Raw genomic sequence first — 20,550 nt, forward strand, 5'->3', positions numbered from 1 at the left:
TAAACAACAATAACATTTCCAAAATGCTGCACAGCCATGTTAAAAACAATATAAAAAAAAAAAAACTATATTATGCTCCACCAATGACTGAATAAAAACAAAAAATAAATAAATATAAAACCAATAGAAACAATATAAAAACAAATATGATTAACAACTATTTTAAAGGGTAAAATCAATTAAAACAGTAAAATAGAAATCAAAGTGTATAAAAAAACACAGAGGACAACAGAGGACCACACAACTCACGTAGTGTTAAAAGCCAAAGAATAAAAGTGGGTCTTAAGACGAGACTTAAAACACTCCACTGTGGAAGCAGTTTGAACATGGAGGGGCAGAGTGTTCCAGAGCTTAGGGCCGACCACAGAGAAGGCCCTGTCTCCCATGGTCTTAAGTCTGGTCTTGGGCACCACGAGCTGGAGCTGGCTCTCGGACCTCAGAGCGCGCGCAGGAATGTAAATTTGGATGAGGTCCGAGATATATTGAGGTGCCAGTCCATGTAAAGATTTGAAAACAAACAGCAATGTTTTAAAATCATTTCTAAAATGAACAGGGAGCCAGTGCAAACTCTGAAGAATTGGGGTTATATGCTGGCATTTCCTGGCCCCTGTTAAAAGTCGTACTGCCGCGTTCTGGACTAACTGCAACTGGGAGAGAGCTTTTTGGCTAATGCCAGCATAAAGTGCAAAAAGGTTAAAAGATAAAAACGGTTTAACCTTTACTAAAAGACGAAGGTGATAAAAACACGATTTTAAAACGCCATTGACTTGTTTGTCAAGTTTAAAATCTCTGTCTATAGTGACGCCAAGGCTGGTGACTTTGGGACGCACATCATTTTGCAATGGTCCCAAGTCAGTGAGGGCCGGACCAAAAACTAAAATTTCCGTTTTTCCCTCATTCATTATTAAAAAATTCTGGGCTAACCAAGCCTTGACGTCGCATAGACAGTTAAGAAGGGGTGTCAGGGGGCCGTGGCTTTTTGAAATCGGCATATAAATTTGGCAGTCATCTGCATAAAAGTGATAAAACCCTCCATGTTTCTTAAAAATATCTCCAAGAGGGAGGAGATAAAGAGCGAACAGGATGGGGCCTAAAATAGATGCCTGGGGGACACCACAGTAAAGCGGGGCAGAAGAGGAGGTGGCGTCCCCCAGCCTGACAGAGAAGGACCTCTCAGACAGGTAAGATCTGAACCACTCTAACGCAGTCCCCCTGACACCCACACAGTCTCTCAGGCGGTCTAAAAGAATTGTGTGGTCGACTGTGTCAAAGGCAGCTGTAAGATCTAAAAGCACTAAAATGGCAGAGCTGCCAGAATCGGACATTAAATCAAGTCATTAAAAACCTTTAAAAGTGCAGATTCAGTACTGTGCAAAGCTTTGTATCCAGACTGAAATGGATCTAAAGTGATATTTTCATCTAAAAAAGGCTGCAGTTGTGCCAGAACACATTTCTCCAAAATCTTTGACACACAAGGTAATTTGGAAATGGGCCGATAATTTGACAAACTTGTCGGATCAAGACCTGTTTTTTTAATCAAAGGCTCAACAACAGCTCTTTTACAAAAGGAGGGGACACAGCCAGAAATCAAGCTGCTTTTGATAATGTTCCTAACAGACAAATCAATAGTGTCCCAGATTTCTTTAAAAAAGCGAGGGGGGACTGGGTCTGTGGGACATGATGAGGGTTTTAGCTTGCCGACTATTCCTGTAAGTTCAGGCATGGACACAGGCTCAAAGTGACAGAACACAGTCGAGCGCTGAGTGGCCACATTAAAACTTAATGGAAAACGAGAAAGATTTGCCTGAATAGAAGCAACCTTATCATTAAAAAAGGAGAGAAATTTTTCACAAGTTTCACTTGTCATCTCCAGTGAAGTGGCTGGATTCGGTTTAAGAACATTACTAATAGTATTAAAAAGAACACGTGGCTTACTGATGCTATTTAAAATTAAGCCGGAAGAGTTAGTCTTTTATACCATAGTTTACTGAGACAGGTTGTCAATGAAATATGCCATTGGGGCCCAAAATAGTATCCCAAGAAGGCCAGGGATAGCTGAATGGTTAAACAGCTTGCTCCCAATCTAAAGGGACTAGGTTAAAACCCCAGTCAGGTCGATCGGGAGCTAGGAAACCTTTACCCGGTGGAGTTAATCTTTTATATCATAGTTTACCGAGACAGGTTTTAAATTAAATATTTCATTGGGCCCGAAATCTCCCTTTAAGAAGACAGAAGACAGCTCACTGGTTTAAGCGGCTACCTCCCAATCAAAGGGGATTGGGTTTAAATCCTCGTCAGGTCGATTGGTGACTTGGAAGAAAAAAGCCGGAGGAGTTAGAGTTTTATACCATAGTTTACTAAGACAGGTTCTCAATTAAATATTTAATTGGGGCCCAAAATCTTGCCTCAAGAAGACCAAGGATAACTGAATGATTAAACAGCTAGCTCCCAGTTACCGATCAACCTGACTGGGATTTGAGCCAAGTCGTCTTTGTTTGGGAGATAGCTGCTTTGACCACTCAGCTATCCTTGGTCTTCTTAAAGGGAGATTTTAGGTCCCAATGACATGTTTAATTGAGACCCTGTCTCAGTAAACTATGATTTAAAAGATTAACTCCACCAGGTGAAGCTTTTCTAGTTACCGATCAATATGACTGGGATATGAACCTAGTCTTCCTTGATTGAAAGCTAGCTGTTTAACCAGTCAGCTATCCTTGGTATTCTTCAGATGAGATTTATTTCCTCAATGACATCTATATTTAAGAACAGGTCTCAGTAAACTATGATATAAACCTTCAAGTCCTCCCACTGGATCTTTCCTTGTTACCGATCGACCTGACTGGGATTTGAACCTAGTCCTCTTTGATTGGGAGATAGCTGCTTCAACAGTCAGCTGACCTAACCACTGAGCTATTATAGGTCTTCTTAAAATCACATTTGAAGTATGCTAACATATTTTGTATTAGCATAGTAACATCTTAAGCTAGCTGTTCAGCTAATTTTGTATGTTTGCACCCATAAATAGTGCGTTTTTTGACTTGGTGCGATTTTAGACGCAAGATAATCCGTCCTATGTCATCATGCTAATGTTTTATGCTGCCTCTTTTGCTAATTTTGTATGTTTATACCTAAAATCAGGGATTTTGAGGCTTGGCACCATCTTGGAAATATGTTAACATCTCTTATATTAGAATGTTAAAGTTATCGTTTTAACGTTTTCTCAAACCTCCATTATCAGATCCAGTATTTCGCATATGTCGGGGTTGGGGGCCTCCTCTCGGTGGTCAAGCTGGTCTGTGGTGGTCTGCTCTTCTGGATCTTGGTGAAGTTCAGCCTGGGCAGGAAGCTCCTCACCTCGGTATGTACTTTGGTCTATCCGCAACCTTCACTGTGTTGATACTGTTTGATTCAGTCAAAGTTAAAGTAGTGCGGCCCCGGGGCCAATTTTTTTTACGGCCTGCGGCACATTCTAAAGATACCATAAAAGAGAGAAAAATATAAAAAGGGTAAAAAAAGAGCAAAAAAGTGAAATGTAAAGATACAATAATAACACAAAAACGTATTTAATACTTTTGTTGCTCAAAAAACAATAACGAATCAAAATCAAAGTCTTTCTTAATAATTTGCATATTTAAGGCTCCAATTAATTCACATCAAATATTGTATTTTGAAAAAATGTTTGCAGAAAATACTGCATATTTTGTGTTTGCCATAAAAATAACAGTTTAATTTGACAAAAAGGGCAAAAAAAACAAAACATGAAAAAGTAGAAAAAATGTTTAATCTACAGATCAATCTGAAGTTGAATTACAGACTTAAGTGTTGAAAGTAAAAAAACAAAAAAACTTATATTCAACCTTTTATGAGGTGGCGACTTGTCCAGGGTGTACCCCACCATTCGCCCGAATGCAGCTGAGATAGGTTCCAGCACCCCCCGCGACCACAAATGGGACAAGCGGTAGAAAATGGTTATGAAATATGGACCTATTCAAGATGCCAATTACTTCTCATCAAATATTCCACTTTGGAAATTTGGGGGAAATTGTTGCATATTTTGTGTTTTTGTTATTAACAATGTTTTGACAAAATAGGGCGAAAAAATAATACATATATATATATATATATATATATATATATATATATATATATATATGTATATGTGGATATATATACATATATATATATATATATATATATATATATATATATATATATATATATATGTGGATATATATATATATATATGTGGATATATATATATAGAGAGAGAAATATACATATATATATATATATATATATATATATATATATATACATACATACATACATACATACATACATACATACATATATATACCGTATATACAAACATATATATGCACATATATATATACAGTGGGGCAAAAAAGTATTTAGTCAGCTTAAAAGGATGACAGAGGTCTGTAATTTTCATCATAGGTACACTTCAACTGTGGGAGACAGACTGTGAAAAAAAAGTTCCAGGAATTCACATTGTAGGAATTTTAAAGAATTCATCTGTAAATTATAGTGAAAAATAAGTATTTGGTCACTTCAAACAAGGAAGATCTCTGGCTCTCACAGACCTGTAACTTCTTCTTAAAGAAGCTCTTCTGTCCTCCACTCGTTACCTGTATTAATGGAACCTGTTTGAACTCGTTATCCGTATAAAAGACACCTGTCCACAGCCTCAAACAGTCAGACTCCAAACTCCACTATGGCCAAGATCAAAGAGCTGTCACAGGACACCAGGAAAAAAATTGTAGACCTGCACCAAACTGGGAAGAGTGAATCTACAATAGCAAGCAGCTTGGTGTGAAACAATCAACTGTGGGAGCAATTATCAGAAAATGGAAGACATACAAGACCACTGATAATCTCCCTCGATCTGGGGCTCCATGCAAGATCTCATCCCGTGGGGTCAAAATGATCATGAAAACTGTGATCAAAAATCCCAGAACCACACGGGGGACCTGGTGAATGACCTGCAGAGAGCTGGGACCAAAGTAACAAACGTTACCATCAGTAACACACTACGCCGACAGGGAATCAAATCCTGCAGTGCCAGACGTGTCCCCCTGCTTAAGCCAGTGCATGTCCAGGCCCGTCTGAAGTTTGCCAGAGAGCACATGGATGATACGGCAGAGGATTGGGAAAATGTCATGCGGTCAGATGAAACCAACATATAACTTTTTGGTGTAAACTCAACTTGTTGTGTTGGGAGGAAGAAGAATACTGAGTTGCATCCCAAGAACACCATACATACTGTGAAGCATGGGGGTGGAAACATCATGCTTTGGGGCTGTTTTTCTGTCAAGGGGACAGGACGACTGATCCGTGTTAAGGAAAGAATGAATGGGACCATGTATCGTAAGATTTTGGGCCAAAACATCCTTCCATCAGTGAGAGCTTTGAAGATGAAACATGGCTGGGTCTTCCAGCATGACAATGATCCCAAACACACCGCCCGGGAAACGAAGGAGTGGCTCCGTAAGAAGCATTTGAAAGTCCTGGAGTGACCTAGCCAGTCTCCAGACCTCAACCTCATAGAAAATCTGTGGAGGGAGTTGAAAGTCCGTGTTGATTGGCGACAGCCCCAAAACATCACTGCTCTCCAGAAGATCTGCAGAGAGGAATGGGCCAAAATACCAGCTACTGTGTGTGCAAACCTGGTAAAGACCTATAGTAATTGTTTGACCTCTGTTATTGCCAACAAAGGTTATATTACAAAGTATTGGGTTTAATTTTAGTTTTTGACCAAATACTTATTTTCCGCCATAATTTATAAATAAATTATTTAAAATGCCTACAATGTAAATTCCTGTTTTTTTTTTCACATTCTGTCTCTCACAGTTGAAGTGTACCTATGATGAAATTTACAGATCTCTGTCATCATTTTAAGTGGGAGAACTTGCACAATCGGTGGCTGACTAAATACTTTTTTGCCCCACTGTATATATATATATATATATATATATATATATATATATATATACACATATACATATATATACACATATATATATACACATAAACATACACACATATACGAATATATATATATATATATATATATATATATATACATACACACACACATATATATACATTTATATATACATATATATACACACACATACATATATATACACATATATACATACATACATATATATATATCCATCCATCCATCCATTTTTCTACCGCTTATTCCCTTTTGGGGTCGCGGGGGGCGTTGGCCCCTATCTCAGCTACAATCAGGCGGAAGGCGGGGTACACCCTGGACAAGTGGCCACCTCATCGCAGGGCCAACACAGATAACATTCACACTCAAATTCACACACTAGGGCCAATTAAGTGTGGCCAATCGTACACACACACACATATATGTGTGTGTGTGTATGTATATATATATATATATATATATATATATATACACATATATACATATGTGTGTGTGTGTATATATGTATACACACATATATATATATATATATATATATATATATATGTGTGTATACATATATACATATATACACACACATATGTATATATATATATATGTGTGTGTGTGTGTATACATATATACACACACACATATATATACACACACGCATACATACCCCGCGACCCCAAAGGGTATGAGCGGTACAAAATGGATGGATCTTTCCATTGTTACGATAGGGTGTTGTGTGTAGAATTTTGAGGACAAAAAGGAATTTATTCCATTTTGGATTAAGGCGGCAATATACAGTAACAGTAAAAAGTGAAGTGCTGTGAGGACCTTACAGTTGCACCGGATTTAAATAAAGTCTTGCTTTTGAAAATGAGAAATGTGAAAATGGCCCCCCATGATAGGATTTTTGTCAGTGTGGCTCCTGCGCAACCCACTTTTATTAAAAAAAAAATTTATATATATTTTTTTTTTATTTTCACGTTTCCACTGAAGTAATGAGCTCATGACCATATTGTGTGTTTAAGATGTCAAAGTGATGTTTGTCTTCTTTGTGTTTAAGATGTTAAAGTGAGGGCTTCACGGTGGAAGAGGGGTTAGTGCGTCTGCCTCACAATACGAAGGTCCTGCAGTCCTGGGTTCAAATCCAGGCTCGGGATCTTTCTGTGTGGAGTTTGCATGTTCTCCCCGTGAATGCGTGGGTTCCCTCCGGGTACTCCGGCTTCCTCCCACTTCCAAAGACATGCACCTGGGGATAGGTTGATTGGCAACACTAAATTGGCCCTAGTGTGTGAATGTGAGTGTGAGTGTTGTCTGTCTATCTGTGTTGGCCCTGCGAGGAGGTGGCGACTTGTCCAGGGTGTACCCCGCCTTCCGCCCGATTGTAGCTGAGATAGGCGCCAGCGCCCCCCGCGACCCCGAAAGGGAATAAGCGGTAGAAAATGGATGGATGGATGGATGTTAAAGTGATGTTTGTCTTCTTCATAGTTCCCAAGGTTCTTCTCCTTGGGCTTGTTCAGCAAGGCTGGTCCAACCATGGAGCAGGTGAGATCATCCATGTTGATGCTTCCACTGCACCTACAGATCCTCAAGTGTGGCTATTAAGCAAGGTGTTGTGTATTCATGTGTTCATTACACAGGTGAGCACATGGATCACTTTGAAATGTACAAACGTTCAACTGAAATAGAGATAAATAGTACTTTATTAATTCCAACTGGAAAGTTCCCTCGGGAAAATTTCCTTTCTCTCCGAATTTAAATTATATATATAAATGTGTATGAACACGTTAAGTACGTTTTCAGAAGTATGCTAACATTTCATGGTAGCTTTTATTGTTAGTTTTGTGCGTGTAAACCTAAAAATCATGATTTTTGATACTTGGTGCTATCTTGGGAGTATGCTAGCATTTTTATGCTCTCTTTTTACCTAATTTTGTATGGTTACACCTACAAATAGTGTATTATGTTATTTCCTCTTATCCAATCATGAGTTAGCATGCCAATGCTAAAATTGGTTAATCTTGTATTTTTTAATCTTAAAATTGTGATTTTTGATAATTGGCGCCATCTTGGTAGTATGCTACATGCTAACATTTTATGCCAGTTCTTAGCATTTTGTGTGCTAACACCTAAAAATAGTGTAACTTTATTACCAAATATTGGATGTTTTAACCTTAAAAATAATGATTTGACACTTTGTGCCATCTTAGAAGTATGCTAAAGTCTCTTGTATTAGCATGTTAACATTTTATGCCAGTTGTTAGCAGTTTGTATGTTTACACCTAAAAATTGTGCACTTCGATATATCTTATCCAATCATGAGTTAGCAAGCTAACGTCAGTATGCTAACAATTTTTAGCAAAAGGTTTTATGCTATCGTTTGACCTAATTTTGTATGGTTACACATACAAATAGTGTATTATGTTATTTCCTCTTATCCAATCATGAGTTAGCATGCCAATGATAACTTTGGTTAATTTTGTATTTTTTAATGTTAAAATTGTGATTTTTGATAATTGGCGCCATCTTGGTAGTATGCTACATGCTAACATTTTATGCCAGTTCTTAGCATTTTGTGTGTTTACACCTAAAAATAGTGTAACTTTATTAGCAAATATTGGGTGTTTTAACCTTAAAAATCATGATTTGACACTTTGTGCCATCTTAGAAGTATGCTAAAGTCTCTTGTATTAGCATGTTAACATTTTATGCCAGTTGTTAGCATTTTGTATTTTACACCTAAAAATTGTGCACTTCGATATATCTTATCCAATCATGAGTTAGCAAGCTAACGTCAGTATGCTAACAATTTTTTAGCAAAAGGTTTTATGCTATCTTTTTACCTAATTTTTGTTTGGTTACACATACAAATAGTGTATTATGTTATTTCCTCTTATCCAATCATGAGTTAGCATGCCAATACTAACTTTGGTTAATCTTGTATTTTTTAATGTTAAAATTGTGATTTTTGATAATTGGCGCCATCTTGGTAGTATGCTACATGCTAACATTTTATGCCAGTTCTTAGCATTTTGTGTGTTTACACTTAAAAATAGTGTAACTTTATTAGCAAATATTGGGTGTTTTAACCTTAAAAATCATGATTTGACACTTTGTGCCATCTTTAAGTATTCTAAAATCTCTTCTTGTATTAGCATGTTAACATTTTATGCCAGTTGTTAGCATTTTGTATTTTACACCTAAAAATTGTGCACTTCGATATATCTTATCCAATCATGAGTTAGCAAGCTAACGTCAGTATGCTAACAATTTTTAGCAAAAGGTTTTATGCTATCTTTTTACCTAATTTTGTATGGTTACACATACAAATAGTGTATTATGTTATTTCCTCTTATCCAATCATGAGTTAGCATGCCAATGCTAACTTTGGTTAATCTTGTATTTTTTAATGTTAAAATTGTGATTTTTGATAATTGGCGCCATCTTGGTAGTATGCTACATGCTAACATTTTATGCCAGTTCTTAGCATTTTCTGTGTTTAAACCTAAAAATAGTGTAACTTTATTAGCAAATATTGGATGTTTTAACCTTAAAAATCATGATTTGACACTTTGTGCCATCTTAAAATATTCTAAAGTCTCTTGTATTAGCATGTTAACATTTTATGCCAGTTGTTAGCATTTTGTATTTTTACACCTAAAAATTGTGCACTTCGATATATCTTATCCCATCATGAGTTAGCAAGCTAACGTCAGTATGCTAACATTTTTTTAGCGAAACGTTTTATGCTATCTTTTTACCTAATTTTGTATGGTTACACATAAAAATAGTGTATTATGTTATTTCCTCTTATATAATAATCATGAGTTAACATGCTAACGTCAGCATGCTAACTTTGCATTGGTTAATCTTGTATTTTTTAACCATAGAATTGTGATTTTTGATAATTGGCTCCATCTTGGAAGTATGCTACCCTCTCTTTTATTAGCATGCTAACATTTTAAGCCAGATTTGAGCATTTTGTATGTTTACACCTAAAAATAGTGTAACTATATTAGCAATTATTGGATGTTTTAAACTAAAAATCATGATTTTTGATACTTAGTGCCATCTTAGAAGTATGCTGAAGTCTCTTCATGCTAACGTTTTATGCTCGGTTTGTTTTAGCTAATTTTGTATGTTTACACTTTAAAATTGTGCATTTTAATTTTTTTTTTTATCCAATCATATATTAGCATGCTACTGTCAGCTTAGTCATTTTAGCTAATTTTGTTTGGTTTAACCTCAAAATCATGATTTTTGATGCATGATGCCACCTTAAAAGTATGCCAACCTGTCTTTTGTCATCATGTTAACATTGGTATGCTAATGTTTTATGCTATCTCATAGCTAATTTTGTTTGGTTTAACTTAAAAATCATGGTCTTTGAAACTAAGCGCCATCTTGGAAGTATGCTAGTGTCTCTTGTATTACCATGCAAAACGTTTTATGCTAGCTTTTTACCTAATTTTGTTAGGTTACACCTACAAATATTGTGTTATTTCCTCTTATCCAATCATGAGTTAAAATGCTAACGTCCGCAGGCTAACATTGTATTGGCTAATCTTGTATTTTTTTAACCTTAGAATTGTCCATCTATCAATCCATTTTCTACCGCTTATTATTTTTGATAATTGGCGCCATCTTGGAAGTATGCTACCCTGTCTTGTATTAACATGCTAAAATTTTGTATGTTTACACACAAAAATTGTGCATTTCGATATATCCTCTTATCCAATCATGAGTTAGCAAGCTAACGTCAGCATGTTAACATTTCATTAGCTAATATTTTACTTTATTTCCTCTCCATCGTGGCTAAGCTACTCTGCTTTGCTGTGTGGGTGTGTGTGTCTCTGTCTGCAGTGTGTTAATAAATTTCCCCACACTATGTAAATTTGACAGTGAGTCATAGCAGGGAAGCCAACATCAGCCTACAGTGACATCCAAAATATCTACTAACTGTACCGGGATGTGCTTTCTCAAATTTGATGTTGAGTTTATGTCAGCTAAAATGTCCACTTGTTTGGGGAGACACTTATGACAACGCATTACATAAATTATTTTTTTGTTGTTGTCTAAAACGTGAACATTGATTTTATGTGAGGCCAAGGGTGTTTGAAGCGTTCGTTGTTGTCGCTGCCATTGCGTTGTGCTGCTTTGAGGCCGTTGTTTGCCGCTGAAACTTTGTGTGCAGTTAATTATGTGACCGCCTGGCTCTGTTTGATTGGTGAAAGAGAGTCAAACGTCACCAGTAACCACATACTTGCCAACCTTGAGACCTCCGAATTCGGGAGTTTAAAATACATACTTGAATTACAGTGTTCATTTATTTACACGTAAACACACACACATAATACTCCTCTACTCATTGTCGTATTAGAAGTGCAATGCTTTGCAGGCAGTAGCACAGCCTTAGAAGGAGCATAGGTACAGTATGGGCAGCATCTGTGAAATGTAATCTGCAGGAAAGTAGTGAGTTTAGGGTTGAATTGTCCATCCTCGTTCTATTCTCTGTCACTATCTTTCTTAACCATGCTGAACACCCTCTCTAATGATGCTTTGCTGTGTGGCACGCACAAAAGTGTCTTCATCAAATGCACCAGAGTCTGGAATCTTCCATCTCTCCCTAGCATTCCCCTTCCCCTTCGAGATGTCCTGGATAAACTGAAATGCTTGTTTCCAATCATTTTGGAACGTGTAAGTGTACTTCTTCTTCTTACTCGTCGTCACCATGTCTTTTCTTTGTTCTTCTGCTTCGTCTCTGTTATGTTTTTGGACATTACTACTGGCCGTAGTTTTGAAACAATGCATGATGGGAATCCAGATGTTGTGTGTCAATGTATTAAAGAATAAACACACACTGAGAAATAGCTCCGTGCCTGCCTACTTTGTGGGTTATAGATTGTTTATTGAATGGATCCCCATTAGCTGACGCCATGGCGACTGCTAGTTTTCCTGGAGTCCATATAGGAGCATGCAAAATTAAAATACAAAGAATACATGCATTACCAAACATTATACAATGGAAAAATACAACATAAGATAAAAAAGCTAGTTAAAACCAGTATTAAAAATTCATGTCACGTGGGCAGCTGCAATAGGTGTATCTTCAAAGCTGTCTTGAATGACAATTTACTTTGTGAGAGATTAATGTGTGATGGCAAAATATTCCAATCCAATCCAATCCACTTTATTTATATAGCACATTTAAACAACAATAACGTTTCCAAAGTGCTGCACAGCCATGTTAAAAACAATATTATGCTCCACCAATGACTGAATAAAACAAAAAATGAATAAAAATAAAACCAATAAAAACAATATAAAAACAAATATGATTAAAAACTATTTTAAAGGGTAAAATCAATTAAAACAGTAAAATAAAAATAAAAGTGTATAAAAAACACAGAGGACAACAGAGGACAACAGAGGACAGAGGACCACACAACTCACGTAGTGTTAAAAGCCAAAGAATAAAAGTGGGTCTTAAGACGAGACTTAAAACACTCCACTGTGGAAGCAGTTTGAACATGGAGGGGCAGAGTGTTCCAGAGCTTAGGGCCGACCACAGAGAAGGCCCTGTCTCCCCTGGTCTTAAGTCTGATCTTGGGCACCACGAGCTGGAGCTGGCTTTCGGACCTCAGAGCGCGCGCAGGGATGTAAATTTGGATGAGGTCCGAGATATATTGAGGTGCCAGTCCATGTAAAGATTTAAAAACAAACAGCAATGTTTTAAAATCAATTCTAAAATGAACAGGGAGCCAGTGCAAACTCTGAAGAATTGGGGTTATATACTGGCGTTTCCTGGCCCCTGTTAAAAGTCGTGCTGCCGCGTTCTGGACTAACTGCAACCGGGAGAGAGCTTTTTGGCTAATGCCAGCATAAAGTGCATTGCAGTAGTCCAGGCCACTTGAAATAAAAGCATGCACGACTTGTTCAAAAAGGTTAAAAGATAAAAACGGTTTAACCTTTACTAAAAGACGAAGGTGATAAAAACACGATTTTAAAACGCCATTCCAGAATGAAATACATCTATACATGACTGTATGTTTGAGGAGATTGGTCCTGGGAGCAGGAAGTGCCAAATAGCCATTGTTGGCATTCCTAGTGTCATAAGTATGTGTGTTAGTTGATTTTAAAAACTGTTTGTAAAAGTAATCTGGTGATTGATCTAAAATAATAGTTCTAAAGAACATAACATATTTTGTTCAACAGACAACCAGGACAGGCGTGAATGCATAAATGAAATATTAGTGCGCAATGCTAACAGTCTAGCCGCTCTGTTTTGAACAAGTTGAAGTTTGTTCAGGTCAGACTTAGTTGTATATCGGATCATATTATCGGACAGTAATGAAGATGACAAAAAACCAAGGACTGTATAACTTGACCCATTGTTGAGGATGTCAAGAAGGTGGAGCACTTTCTGACCATGGCTAAACCTCTTCCCATTTTCATTAAAATTCTATCGATATCATCGGACCATGACAGTTGACTGTCTAATAGCACACCGAGCAGTTTTGCTTTTTTGACCTGCACAATAGACTTAACATTGAAATGTGAAGCGAAGCTGAGGGTCTTCAACTAGCATATGCCTGGATCCAAAAAGAATGCTTTTTGTTTTGTCAATATTCACAACAAGTTTACTATCATTTACTATAAGCGTGACACGCTCTCCAGGTTCTGATTTAAGTTATTTTCTAGGTCATTTAAGGTAGAGGCAGTGCTGTATAGAGTTGTGTCATCTGCATACATAACCATATTGGTGTTTGTTGTAACACAGGGAAGATCATTAGTAAAAATAATAAAAAGTAAAGGACCTAAGCAGCTTCCTTGAGGCACGCCGCAGTAATTGTACTTGCGTTCAGATAGGCTACCATTAAACGCACTCTCTGTGATCTTCCTGATAGATAGCTCAACATCCAAGAAAGTGACATACTATTAAAACCATATTTTCTCAGTTTGAAGATCATTATGTTGTGATCTACGACATCGAATGCCTCACTAAAGTCAATCAGGACAGTGCCAACCATCTTCTTGACATCCATTTGTGACAGCCAGTCGTCAGTCAGCTGAGCTAGAGCAGTAGATGTTGAGTGACCTTGTCTATAAGCATGCTGGGAACACGACATCAGTTTGTTGTAGGCAAAGTAATCTTGAATCTGTTTGAAAACAACTTTTTCCTTCAATTTACTAAGAACAGGAAGTATGCTTATTGGTCTACTGTTTTTACCAGTAAAATCTTTATTTTTGTCCTTGGGTAGAGGGATGACTGTGGCGTCCTTCCAAACCCCAGGACAGACTCCATATCGTTTCTTTTCTTTTTCTTCTATGTCCCACTCTCCGTTGTGGAGGGGGTCCGATCCGATGCGGTGGCCATGTACTGCTTGCCTGTGTATCGGCTGGGGACATCTCTGCGCTGCGGATCCGCCTCCGCTTGGGATGGTTTCCTGCTGGCTCCGCTGTGAATGGGACTCTCGCTGCTGTGTTGGATCCACTATGGACTGGACTCTCGCGACTGTGTTGGATCCATTATGGATTGAACTTTCACAGTATCATGTTAGACCCGCTCGACATCCATTGCTTTCCTCCTCTCCAAGGTTCTCATAGTCATCATTGTCACCGACGTCCCACTGGGTGTGAGTTTTCCTTGCCCTTATGTGGGCCTACCGAGGATGTCGTAGTGGTTTGTGCAGCCCTTTGAGACACGAGTGATTTAGGGCTATATAAGTAAACATTGATTGATTGATTGATATCTTAATGATTTATGAAATATATGACAAATCGGAGTTGATACATGGCATGCCGCAACCCTTAATTTGCCATCTAGCATGTCCGTCCCAGCAGGTTTATCAGATGGCAGTGATAACAATTTCTCAATATCAGAACTACTAACTGGTACAAAATAGAACCTGCAGTTTTTACCCTTCATAATATGATTTCCAATTAATGTGCATGAGAAGGAGCCATCAGAAGGCGTCATATTCACTCGCAGATTTTCCACCTTGTTTGTGAAGTAATTATTAAAATATGTGGCAATTTCCATTGGCTTAGTCCGGTAAGCGCCAACAACTTCTATATACGAATTAGAATTAGAAAAACCTACAGATAACGGAGAAATTTGTAATAGTCTCTTTCTTGTTGTGTGTGCAGTTGCGCACTGAGTTCCAAAAGTCGCAGATGTTATAACGTGACTGGGTCGGCACGCTGTTTATTATATGGAGGAAAAGCGGACGTGACGACAGGCTGTCCTCACTCAGGTCCGGCTGGAAATCGGGAGAAATTCGGGAGAATGGTTTTCCCGGGAGAGGCACTGAAATTCAGGAGTCTCCCGGAAAATTCGGGAGGGTTGGCAGGTATGCCAGTGACTGCATTTGATTGATGAAACGCAGGCATGCGATAGACCCTTCTTTGAAGGTCTGTCGGACAAACCAAAGACAAACAAAACGTGCATTATCAGATCGATACAAATCTGTAGCAAGTAGCAAGCTGAATGTAGATAAATGGAGTGGAGTAAAATTTGTGTTTCTTCTCTGTAAATACACTCGAGTAAAAGTAAGTTGCATTAAAACTACTTTCGGAAGTACAATTTATCGCAAAAGTTACTCAAGTAGATGTAACTGAGTAATGTAGAGCGTTACTACCCACCGCTGCCTATGTCATTATGTTTAATGTTTGAAGTTTGCTTTTTAGCTAAATTTCATCTCCATCTCACCTGACAGATTGAAGACACCTGCTTCAGCATCACCTTTTTCGCCGAGGGATACTCCGAGGGTACGGATCCTTCACAGGGACCACCTAATGCCAAGATCTGCACCCAGGTGCTGGGAGCAGGTAGGTGGGAAACAAATCATGCAGGTTCAGTTTTTTGCACATGAACATGTACAAGTATGGGAACTTAGCAGATCTTGTGAGGAGGGTGAAGCTCTTTTACCGATAAAGAGGGAAAGTTCTGTAGCGCACAACGCATCTTCCTGCAGAGCCGCCGGAAATATTTTACTTTCACTTAAACCGCACAGATGGTACGAAGGAAAATATTTTGTGGTTTTAAAACAGTCACTTATAACTTTGGTAAACCTTCAAACCGGTCAGCGGCCCATTCCTGTCAGTATCGGCAGAAAAAACGATCGTTATATGAACCCATACCTGAATTCCCAGTTCAGGGTGAAGAATCAGGGTTTCCCCACACCCTGTGACTGCAATCTGTGATGTCATAATCTTCAAATTTGCATAATTAGCCACGATGCATTTGCTCAAAGTGAGTCATAAAAAAAGCTAATTAACATGTGAAAAGCACAATAAAATATCACATTCATCATGTATGGACGTGGATTAAGGTACCGTATTTTTCGGACTATATGTCGCAGTTTTTTTTTTCCCAAAGTTTGGCCGGGGGTGCCACATATACTCCGGAGCGACTTGTGTGAAATTAACACATTACCGTAAAATATCAAATAATAATATTTATCTAATTCGCGGAAGAGACGAAGAAAATGTCAGCAATCGTCACACACTCGTCAACCAATAAGAATTCGGCTGGGGAGGGTCATCGCAGAAGTGCATTGTGGGTCATGGAATGCTAAGGGCTGAACAAAAATGGCACTGAAAAGGAAATCATGTACTGCAGATTACAAGATGGACATAGTGAAATATGCAGTAGAAAACGACAAGAGGAAGCGGTGCATACCTTTGGAGTTGGCAGAGTTGTTTAGAAGCGACATCAAGGAAGAAGATTTCATCGGATTTATCGATTATGAGTGACAGCTTGTTTGGTAAACATATAGCATGTTCTATATGTTATGGTTATTTGAATGACTCTTACCATAATATGTTACGTTAACATACCAGGCATGTTCTAAGTTGGTTATTTATGCCTCATATAACGTACACTTATTCAGCCTGTTGTTCACTATTTTTTATTCATTTTAAATTGCGTTTCAAATGTCTATTCTTGGTGAGTTGGATTTTATCAAATAAATTTCCTCTTAAAATGCGATTTATAATCCAGTGCGACGTATATATGTTTTTTTCCTTCTTTGTTATGCATTTTCGGCCGGTGCAACGTATAATCTGGAGCGATTTATTAAACGAAAAATATGGTACATGCGCAGATAGTTAACTGTAATTAATCATGATTCAGATATTCTGATTAAAATCACCACAAAAAAACCCAAAAAGCAAATACAAGAAATAAATCACATTCATTTATAGATGATTAAAGTATGTGCGCAAATAATATACTGTCATTAATCCAAATGTTATTAATCTGAATAAAATAACTATAACAAGAAAAACATAATATATTTTATAATGTAAAAAATGCAGATTTGAAAAATAAAGGATGCGATTAATCACAATTAATCCAAATGTAAATGTAATTCATCTGATTTAAATCATTACTACGTAAACATGAAAGTAAATACAATAACATATGACCTTCATATTTGAAGATTAAAGTGAATGCACAAATAACTGATTAATGATTAGTGATTAATCCAACATCAAATGTTATTAATCAGATTAAAAAATCACTAAAAAACATTAAAAGCAAATACAGGAAAATATCTCATTCGTCACATAAATGCAGATTAGAAGATTAAAGTGCGTGCATAAATAACTTGCCAAAATCAAATGTTCTTAAATCTGACAAAAATCCTCACTTGAATAACAATTACAAGAAAATATATTTCATCATGTATAAATGCAGATTGGAAAATTAAAGTATGTGTGATTAAACACAATTAATCCAAATTTAAATGTAATTCATCTGATTTAAATCATTACTAAAAAAAACACAAATACAAGAACATATTACATTCTTCATGTATAAATGCAGATGGAAAGATTAAAGTATGTGCACAAATAACTTACTGTGATTAATCAATATCAAATGTAATTAATCTGATTAAAATCACTTAAAAACTACATTAATACAATAAAATATATTTCTTAATATATACATATAGATTTTAAAATTAAAGTGTGTGATTAATCTCATTTAATCTAAATTTATGTTATTCATCTGATTTTAATCGTTACCAAAAAAAAACACGAAAAGCAAATACAAGAAAATATGACATTCATCATATGTAAATGCAGATTTGAAAATTAAAGTGTGCGCAAATAATTTACTGTGATTGATCCAAAATCAAATAATTGATTAAAACATCACTAAAAACATTAAAAGCAAACACAAAAAATATGACAATCATATATAAATGCAGATTTGAAGATTAAAGTGTGCGCAAAACATTTACTGTGATTAATCATGATAAATCCAAAATCAAATGTTATTAATCTGATTAAAAGCACTTAAAAAAAACTAATACAAGAAAATATTTCATCATGCATAAATGCAAATTTGAAAATGTATGATTCATCACAATTAATCCAAATTGTATTCATTTGATTTCAAACATTACTAAAAAAACATGAAAAGCAAATAAGAAAATATGAAAATCATATAAATGCAGACTTGAAGATTAAGGTGTGCAAAAAATTTACTGTGATTAATCCAAAAATGGTTAATCTGATTAAAATGATCACTTAAAAAAAACTTTAAAAAAAAACTAATACAAGAAAACATTTCATCATGCATAAATGCAGATTTGAAAATGTAAGTATGTGTGATCAATCATAATTAATCCGAATTCAAATGTATTTCTGATTTAAATCATTACTAAATAAAACATTTAAAGCAAATACCAGGAAATATATCATATATGAATGCAGATTTGAATATTAAAGTGTGTGATTAATCACAATTAATCCAAATTGTATTCATTTGATTTCAAACATTACTAAAAAAACCCTGGAAGGCAATTAAGAAAATATGAAATGCATCATATAAATGCAGATATGAAGATTAAAGTTTGTGTGCAAAAAAATACCGTGATTAATCCAAAATCAAATATTAATCTGATTAAAAATCACTAAAAACATAAGCAAATACAAGAAAATATGGCATTCATCATATATAAATGCCGATTTGAAGATTAAAGTGTGTGCAAAAAATTTACTGTGATTAAGCGTGACAAATCCAAAATCAAATGTTAAATCTGATTAAAACATCACTAATAATTATTAAAAGCAAATAAGGAAAAAATGTCATTCATCATAAATGCAGATTTGAAAATTAAACTGTGCGCAAATAATTTCCTGTAATTAAGAGCGATTAATCCAAAATCAAATGTTATTAATCTGATTACAATAACTACTATAAACACAAAGCAAATATAAGAACCGATCACATTTATCATGTAGAAATGGAGAATTTAAGATTAAAGTGTGCACGCAAATAATTTACTGTGATTAATCCAAATACAAATAATCTGATGAAAACCCCTAAAAAAGACAGCAAGTCGCCAAAAGTGGACACTAGATTTGCCGCGGGTGGTTCTATTGATCTAGTGTAGTATCTCTCACTAGCTAAATACTCGCTAAGTTGGCAACACTCATGATCCAGGTGTGTTACCATGTCTACCTGCAATAAATGCATGTACTTTCTTTAAAATATATTTTCGATGAAGTTGTTTTATGAGGAAAATAAGAAGGTATATTATTAAGCACGTGAAGTTATGGCGGTTTTAGAAGTTTGTTTTGTGTTTGCAGAGCCCGGTTACGTTGCCACGGCGATAGCCGCGGTGCAAGCAGCCGTGACTCTGCTGAGAGAAAGACACTCTCTCCCCAGGAGGTGAACTTCAACACGTCTTCTCCTCCCCCTTTCCTTCTCCTCACCTTCTCTCCTTTGGGACAGGGGTGGCGTCTACACGCCAGGAGGCGCCTTTTACAAGACGGCGCTCATCCGTCGCCTCGGTGACCACGGCTTCAAGTTCTCTGTGGCAAAGAACTAACAAAACTCCCTGCATGTCTGTCATGGTAGGTACAGAATGTACAGGCGCTAGTAATAATCACAGCTCAACTTCTGCACTACATATCACAATATTTTTCATTTGAAAATAAACGTAAACACCATAATGACTGAAATAGAGATTTGATGGTCAAACATTGTACAGTGGCATCATTTTTGTTGACTGAAGATATTACAAGTAATTGTCTTTACACTGCAATATATTGAATTAAAGTTGCTTGTTCATATGTTTCCAATTGCAACAAAGTAGGCAGAAGACTGCAGTTTTTCCTAACTGTATTTATTATTTGGTGCTATTATTCATTATTAATGATTTATTATTCATATTTTATTAAAATGAACTTTGTAGTGTGGGATCCATTATCGTTTTAAAAGCTCCCGAATCGAGTGCAGTAGAAATACTTTAAGGATTCACTGTGTGTTAAGTTCCACTCTTCTACTACAAAAGGACCCACAGACAACTCATGATTTCCAATTGATCAACTTTTTATTTTCCAACTTGAAGCATTGTTGGTTTCATTTTAGTTGATCTTTAATTAACCAGATTGTAAACCTTCAAAACACAGAGATGCTAACAATTTAATTACACAGGTATTTTCAAACAATGTTTTACAAATGTTTTTAAACCTCTGAATAATGTTTTACATTTTCTACTTTTAAATAATTAAAGAAACATTGCTTGTCAAAATGAATAGACATTTGAAATTAAATG

General features: G+C 36.3%; 1 protein-coding gene across 2 annotated transcripts in view; it reads left to right on the forward strand.

The window, feature by feature from the left end:
• The window catches only part of LOC133541991 (saccharopine dehydrogenase-like oxidoreductase), a 47,115-nt gene extending 27,031 nt beyond the window's left edge, over positions 1–20,084 (forward strand). The window contains exons 8-12 of one of the 2 annotated variants that reach the window (XM_061885747.1): positions 3,239–3,358; positions 7,460–7,516; positions 15,691–15,802; positions 19,580–19,661; positions 19,725–20,084. In XM_061885747.1, coding sequence (XP_061741731.1) covers positions 3,239–3,358; positions 7,460–7,516; positions 15,691–15,802; positions 19,580–19,661; positions 19,725–19,821 — 468 coding nt within the window. In that variant the 3' untranslated portion in view covers positions 19,822–20,084. The remainder of the gene's footprint in view (positions 1–3,238; positions 3,359–7,459; positions 7,517–15,690; positions 15,803–19,579; positions 19,662–19,724) is intronic. The other variant, XM_061885748.1, reaches the window with a different exon arrangement.
• Positions 20,085–20,550: the final 466 nt, after the last annotated feature.

This window comes from Nerophis ophidion, linkage group LG24 (assembly GCF_033978795.1).
Source record: "Nerophis ophidion isolate RoL-2023_Sa linkage group LG24, RoL_Noph_v1.0, whole genome shotgun sequence".
In the NCBI taxonomy this organism is placed as follows: domain Eukaryota; kingdom Metazoa; phylum Chordata; class Actinopteri; order Syngnathiformes; family Syngnathidae; genus Nerophis; species Nerophis ophidion.